Below are 7,545 nucleotides of genomic sequence, written 5' to 3' on the forward strand. Positions count from 1 at the left end.
TCTCTACTAAAAAAATACAAAAAACTAGCCGGGCGAGGTGGCGGGCGCCTGTAGTCCCAGCTACTCGGGAGGCTGAGGCAGGAGAATGGCGTAGACCCGGGAGGCGGAGCTTGCAGTGAGCTGAGATCCGGGCCACTGCACTGCAGCCTGGGCGACAGAGCGAGACTCCGTCTCAAAAAAAAAAAAAAAAAAGCTAAGAGCTCTTTCCTACTGATTCATAATCAATTTATTTCTCATCTTTATTGGTCGCTTTATTTCCTCATTATTTAATATATGACTTATATGGGTTTTTTCTGGGATTTTGCAGTATCTAGGAATATAAATCACTATTATTTTATTGTAGGGGCGCAGATCTCTCTGCTTTGGTAAGAGAAGCTTCTATCTGTGCCCTGAGACAGGAAATGGCAAGACAGAAGAGTGGAAATGAAAAAGGTACGATTCTCTCCAGAATCTCTCAATTCTGATTATGATACTATTGCCCTGGAAAATGACCATTTTCTAGTGTCTATTATCTATGATATTAAAGCTAACGTTTTTCTAATGAGACTGTTAGAAGCTGTTCTAAAATATTAGGTAACCTCTGTTGCTGACAATTATAATAATAGCAAAGTTATTTAGTACTGCTCTAATAAAGAGTACTGTCCCTATAGGCAAATGGATCCATTCACTGTCTTCATCATGAGTTTGGGCTGCTTATCAATTCTGGAAAACCTTATTCTTTTGCTAAGGTGATATCTACTTACCTAAATTGGCCTAAATTGGAGATCTTAGAAAATACACAAGATAAGTGAAATTTGGAATAACTTTCCATATATTGAGACTTTCCTTTCAAAATACAAACTCTGTGGGTGATGCTTTGGGGTCGTCTCAACAGCTTTGCACCATCCTTCACATTTGACAGTGTCTTTAATTTTGCTATTTGAGTGCATATGCGGAAAAAAAATTGTCTGCTGGGTGTGGTGACTCACATCTGTAATCCCAGCACTTTGGGAAGCTGAGGCAGGAGGATTACTTGAGCCCAGGAGTTTGAGAGCAGCCTGCACGAAAAACCAAGACGCCATCTCTATAAAAAATTTAAAAAATTAAACTGGCATGGTGGTACATGCCTATAGTCCTAACTACTTGGGAGAGTGAGGCCCAGCAGTTTGAGGCTGCAATGAGCTATGATTGCACCACTGCACTCCAGCCTGAGTGACAGAGCAAAACCCTGTCTCTTTTTTTTTTTTTTCCGGACATGGAGTCTTGCTCTGTGACCCAGGCTGGAGCGCAGTGCCACGATCTGGCTCACTGCAACCTCCACCTCCTGGTTCAAGCGATTCTCCTGCCTCAGTCTCCCGAGTAACTGGGATTGCAGGCGTGTGCCACCACACCCAGTTAATTTTTTTTATATTTTTAGTAGAAACGGGGTTTCACCATATTGGTCAGGCTGGTCTCAAACTCATCTCGTGATCCACCCACCTCGGCCTCCCAAAGTGCTGGGATTATAAGCCTGAGCCACCACGCCCGACCTAAAGCTCCCTTCTAATCCAGTGCTGAGATATTTTATATATAAAATATTCTATGATATTATGGTTCCATAAGATCTCATTGTGTGTTGCATACTCTTAAATATTAATACTATGGAATCCTACATTCTATTCCCAGTTAAATTTATTTGAATTATCTGAGTAATTCTGGTTCTTCTTCATAAACATCACCATTAAGTTAAACAATGCAAAGAGGCCTACAAAAAGTACCACCTTATGTGTGGCAGGTCTCTTTGGGTGGTTTTGGATTAAAATCTGATGAGCAGAATATATCTGGCTAGAATACTGTTCTGAAAAAGAATAGAGCCCATCTCAACACTGATCTCTTTAGTGGACCCCTTGAAAGCTTCGAAGTCTTTCTTTTTTTTTTTTTTTTTTTTGAGACGGAGTCTCGCTCTGTCGCCCAAGCTGGAGTGCAGTGGCCGGATCTCAGCTCACTGCAAGCTCCGCCTCCCAGGTTCACGCCATTCTCCTGCCTCAGCCTCCTGAGTAGCTGGGACTATAGGCGCCCACCACCTCGCCCGGCTAGTTTTTTGTATTTTCTTTTTTAGTAGAGACGGGGGTTTCACTGGGTTAGCCAGGATGGTCTCGATTTCCTGACCTCGTGATCCGCCCATCTCGGCCTCCCAAAGTGCTGGGATTACAGGCTTGAGCCACCGCGCCCGGCCAACTTCGAAGTCTTTCAGAGGAAGTTAAGTTCTAAGTTGGTTAGCATACCATACTGAGATGTGTATATTTGTGCATTTGCTCCATAGGTGAACTCAAGATTAGTCATAAGCATTTTGAAGAAGCTTTCAAGAAAGTAAGATCATCTATATCAAAAAAGGTAAGCAATGCTGTTAAATGTATAAAAGAAACTAGAATTTTAGACCAGTAGATATGACCTCATGAATTAAACTCTTTTACAGATTGTTTTGTATACTACTTCTACTTCCTAAAAAAAGAAATTACATGGTTCATTTTGATCTGAGAACAAGCAAAATAATTGCCTTTGTGAGAATGTTCTTGAGAGATTTTAATTTTATATGTTTCTTAAGGACTGGAGCACAGTTTTCCTAACTAGATTCTCTAACAACTATTTATTCAGAGAGAGAATGACCTCTTCTGCCTCCACAATCTCAGAATTTTTAATCATCTAATTTAAGTATCATTTGACCTACTCTACCCTTTTTGACAAATGGCTTTGTATTTCTTGGAGCTAGACTGTACCCAAACTAAGCCACAGGGACTTACCCATACATTTCAGGGAAATAAAAACATCTTCACCATAGGTGGGAGAAGGGTTAAAAAAAATCACTCTGGAGCTGGGCACAGTGGCCCATGCCTGTTATCTCAGCTACTCAGGAGGCAGAGGTGGGAGAATGGCTGGAGCCTAGGAGTTCAAGATCAGCCTGGGAAACATGGTGAGACCCTGTCTCTACAAAAAAAATTAAAACTTAGCCAGACATGGTGGCATGCCCCTATAGTCCCAGCTACTTAGGAGGTTGAGGCAGAAGGATTACTTGAGCCCAGGAGGTTGAGGCTACATTGAGCCACGATCACACCATTGTACTCCAGCCTCAGTTACAGAACAAAGCCTTGTCTCAAAAACAAACAAATAAACACAGAAGAAAAACACACTTCAAGTATTTCTTTGGGATAAATACACAGGAGTGGAATTGCCACCCAATATTTAAAATGTTAATTTGCCAGGCGTGGTGGCTCACACCTGTAATCCTGGCACTTTGGGAGGCTGAGGTGGGCAGATCACGAAGTCAGGAGTTCGAGACCAACCTGGCCAATATAGTGAAATCCCATCTCTACTAAAAATACAAAAATTAGCTGGGTGTGGTGGTGCACACCTGTAGTCCTAGCTACTTGGGAGGCTGAGGCAGAAGAATCACTTGAACCTGGGAGGCAGAGGTTGCAATGAGCCAAGATCGCACCACTGCATGCCAGCCTAGGCAACAGATCAAGACTCAGTCTCAAAAAAAAAAAAAAAAAAAAAAATTAATTTGACCACAGTGAGATTCTACTACACACCTACCACAATGACTAAAATTTAAAAGACTGGCAACACTAAATAGTGGCAAGGATATGAAACAGCTGGAACTTTTTTTGTTGTTTTTGAGACAAGAGTTTTGCTCTTGTTGCCCAGGCTGGAGTGCAATGGCGTGATCGCAACTCACCACAACCTCCGCCTCCTGGGTTCAAGCTATTCTCCTGCCTCAGCCTCCTGAGTAGCTGGGATTACAGGCATGCGCCACCATGCCCGGCTGATTTTTTGTATTTTTAGTAGAGAAAGGGTTTCTTCATGTTGTTCAGGCCGGTCTCCAACTCCCAACCTCAGGTGATTCACCTGCCTCAGCCTCCCAAAGTACTGGGTTACAGGTGTGAGCCACCAAGCCTGGCCTGGAACTCTTACACATTGTTGCTGAAAATGTAGATAAACCACACTGGAAAACATTCTGGCAATTTCTTTTTTTTTTTTTTTTTGAGACAGTGTCTCACTCTGTCGCCCAGGCTGGAGTGCAGTGGTGCGATCTCTGCTCACTGCCAGCTCTGCCTCCCAGGTTCACACCACTCTCCTGCCTCAGCCTCCCGAGTAGCTGGGACTACAGGCGCCCGCCACCACGCCTGGCTAATTTTTTTGTATTTTTAGTAGAGACGGGGTTTCACCATGTTAGCCAGGATGGTCTCAATCGCCTGACCTCATGATCCGCCCATCTCGGCCTCCGAAAGTGCAGGGATTACAGGCGTGAACCACCGCGCCCAGCCCATTCTGGCAATTTCTTATGAACAGTAATATAGTGTAAGAAGCTTCTACTTTCCCGGCCTGGCACAGTGGCTCATGTTGCAGCACACCAACATTTTACATGTATATATATGTAACAAACCTGCATGTTGTGCACATGTACCCTAGAACTTAAAGTATAAAAAAAAAAAAAAAAGAAACCCCATCTCTACTAAAATACAAAAACTTTGCCAGGCATGGTGGTGCACACCTGTAGTCCCAGCTACTCAGGAGACTGAGGCAGTGGAATCCCTTGAACCTGGGAGGCAGAGATTGCAGTGAGCCGAGATTGCGCCACTGCACTCCAGCCTGGACAACAGAGCGAGACTCTGTCTCAAAGAAAAAGAGAAGCTTCTGCTTTTGCCTCCTTTCCATCTGGATTCAGTGTAGTTTAGAATTGTGCTTTCTTCACTAATTAGATAGACATAAGAATCTTTTGACCTGATATTTTAGGAAAACTTCAGTCAACAATTGTGAGAGTCATGGGAGTCCCCTGTGGAAAGAAGCATGTATAGGACTTAGATTAGGATTTAGATGCAGGAAAGTAAAATGTCACCTCTCTTTAATAGTAAATTAGTCAGCAAGAGCTACTATGACAAAGTACCACAGACTGGGTGGCTTAAAAAATGGAAAATTTATTTTCTCACAGTTCTGGAGAGTATTGGGCAGGGTTGGTTCTTCTGGAGCCTATGTCCTCACTGACGGCTGTCTACTCCCAGCGTGTGCACGTGCTCTTCCCTCTGTGCACATGCTCTTCCCTCCTGTGCCCTAATCCCCTCTTTTTGTAAGGACACCAGTCATATTGGATAAGAGTCCACCTGTATGACCTCATTTTAATCCAGTCTCCTCTACCAAGACCCTCTCTCTCCAGTTAGAATCACATTCTGAGGTTCTGCGGTGAGGACTGCAGCATGTGAATTTTGGGGGGCACCATTCAGCCCATAGCAAGCAGTGATGGGCTCTGTATTCTGTGTTCTCCCTCCTTACAGGATCAAATCATGTATGAACGTTTGCAGGAGTCCCTCAGCCGGTGACGTCTCCAGCTGCTGGCTTAGAGGAGCCCATCAAGCTGGCAGAGAATCCCCCACACACTCTGAAGGACCTGCTTTCAGCTGGACACAGGTGCGGCCTCATGTAAATATTTTATTTTCAAGTGAATGAGGCCAAGCTGAAGCTGAAGATTCTTCCCATCTGGCCAGCCTTGTGTGAAAATGCCTTCTTCCTCTTTAAGAAAAGGAAAATTTTTAAACTGCTGAAATAAAATGACTGTTACATTTTTCAAATAAAACTTTTACTTTGAACTGTTTTGACTATACAGAAAAGTTACACAGAACTCCTTCCCCGCCCTCCGCAACCATCTCCTACATAACCCTTCATCAAAGTCAGGAAATTAATACATGGAAACATCGCTGCCATCTCCATTCAGTCCTCCTCCATTCAAGTTTCTCTAGTTGTCCTGATAATGGCCTTTAAAACAGGTCCCTATCCCCAGGTTGGAGACCAGTACCTATCTGTCTCCTGTTAGGAACCAGGACGTACAGTGGGAGGTTAGTGGTGGGCAAGCGAGCATTACTGCCTTAGCTCCACCTCCTGGTAGATCAGCAGCAGCATTAGACTTTCATAGAAGCGTGAACCCTATTGTGAACTGTGCACTTGAGGGACCTAGGCTGTACGCTTCTTATGAGAATCTTATGCCTGATGATCTGAGGTGGAACAGTTTCTTTCTGAAACCACCTCCCCCAGCCCCATCTGAGGGAAAATTATCTTCCATGAAACCAGTGCCTGGTGCCAAAAAGGTTGGGGACCGCTGCTTTAAAAGGAGGCCACTGCAGTTAGTTGCTACGTTCTTTAATCTTTTTTTTTTTTTTTTTTTTTGAGACGGAGTCTCACTCTGCCGCCCAGGCTGGAGTGCAGTGGCCGGATCTCAGCTCACTGTAAGCTCCGCCTCCAGGGTTCACGCCATTCTCCTGCCTCAGCCTCCCGAGTAGCTGGGACTACAGGCGCCCGCCACCTCGCCGGGCTAGTTTTCTGTATTTTTTAGTAGAGACGGGGTTTCACCATGTTAGCCAGGATGGTCTTGATCTCCTGACCTCGTGATCCACCCGTCTCGGCCTCCCAAAGTGCTGGGATTACAGGCTTGAGCCACCGCGCCCGGCGAATCTCTTTTAAGTGTGGAACAGTTCTTCAGGTTTGACTTTTGACACTTGTGAAGGTTTCAGGCCAGTTACTTTGTCAAATGCCTTCAGTGAGAATGTGTCTGATGTTTTCCTTGTGATTACACTCAAGTTATGCATCTTTGGCAGATTACAAAGTGACACTGTGCACTCCTCATGTGGCATGCGATTTCAGTTTGTCCTATTACTCATGATGTTCACTGTGATCACTTAAGGTAGTTCTACCAGGCTTCTCACACTATAAAGTTACTCCTCACTCTTTTTTTTCACTTTGTAATGTATGTGTATTTTATGGGAAGTTACTTTGAAACTCTATATAGTCCATTCCTCATCAAACTCAAGTATTACTATTTTTTAATATATTATCTTTTATTATCATTATGATATTCAAACTGTCCCAGATTTGACTCTCCTTTGGCCTCTATATATGTCTGATGAGTCCCTAGGCAATACTTTGTAAAGGGCTTGATTTTTGCTGTGTTTAATCTCAACTTGTCATTTACGGTGTTGCTCACAATATATCCTGAAGCTATATATAGATGGGTCTGGTTACCTACTTTTCTTTCTTCTTAAATTTTTACTTCACTTCATTCTACAGAAATTTTTAGGCTGCTTTTAAGAATGTGGGCCAGGCACAGTGGCACATGCCTGTAATCCTAGCATTTTCGGGAGGCCTAAGTGGGAGGATCACTTGAGTTCAGGAGTTCGAGACCAGCCTGGGCAGCATAGTGAGACCCCCCCCATCTCTACAAAAAAAAAAAAATTTTTTTTTTACAAGGCCAGGCACGGTGGCTTATGCCTGTAATCCCAGCACTAGGCCAAGGCAGGCAGATCGCCTGAGGTCAGAGTTCTTGACCAACCTGGCCAACTTGGTGAAACCCCATCTCTACTAAAAATATGAAATTTAGCCGGGTTTGGTGGCAGGCACCTGTAATCACAGCTACTCAGGAAGCTGAGGCAGGAGAATCACATGAACCTGGGAGGCAGAGGTTGCAGTGAGCCAAGATGGCACCATTGCACTCCAGCCTGGGCAACAGAGCGAGACTTGGTCTCAAAAAAAAGGAAAAAAAAA

The 7,545-nt window shown here is 44.0% G+C and overlaps 1 protein-coding gene and 1 long non-coding RNA gene across 6 annotated transcripts in view; one reads left to right on the top strand and one right to left on the bottom strand.

The window, feature by feature from the left end:
- Positions 1 to 5,614, top strand: part of NVL (nuclear VCP-like) — a 113,525-nt gene extending 107,911 nt beyond the window's left edge. For 4 of the 5 annotated variants that reach the window (XM_012000978.1, XM_012000979.1, XM_012000980.1 and 1 more), the window contains 3 exons: positions 344 to 432; positions 2,282 to 2,352; positions 5,289 to 5,614. In XM_012000978.1, coding sequence (XP_011856368.1) covers positions 344 to 432; positions 2,282 to 2,352; positions 5,289 to 5,333 — 205 coding nt within the window. In that variant the 3' untranslated portion in view covers positions 5,334 to 5,614. The remainder of the gene's footprint in view (positions 1 to 343; positions 433 to 2,281; positions 2,353 to 5,288) is intronic. The other variant, XM_012000977.1, reaches the window with a different exon arrangement.
- The window catches only part of LOC105554478, an 8,560-nt gene continuing 5,929 nt past the window's right edge, over positions 4,915 to 7,545 (bottom strand). The window contains exon 3 of the long non-coding RNA XR_001008332.1: positions 4,915 to 5,523. This is a non-coding gene — a long non-coding RNA (uncharacterized LOC105554478). The remainder of the gene's footprint in view (positions 5,524 to 7,545) is intronic.

The sequence above is a fragment of the Mandrillus leucophaeus genome, unplaced genomic scaffold (assembly GCF_000951045.1).
Source record: "Mandrillus leucophaeus isolate KB7577 unplaced genomic scaffold, Mleu.le_1.0 Scaffold645, whole genome shotgun sequence".
Taxonomy (NCBI): Eukaryota; Metazoa; Chordata; class Mammalia; order Primates; family Cercopithecidae; genus Mandrillus; species Mandrillus leucophaeus.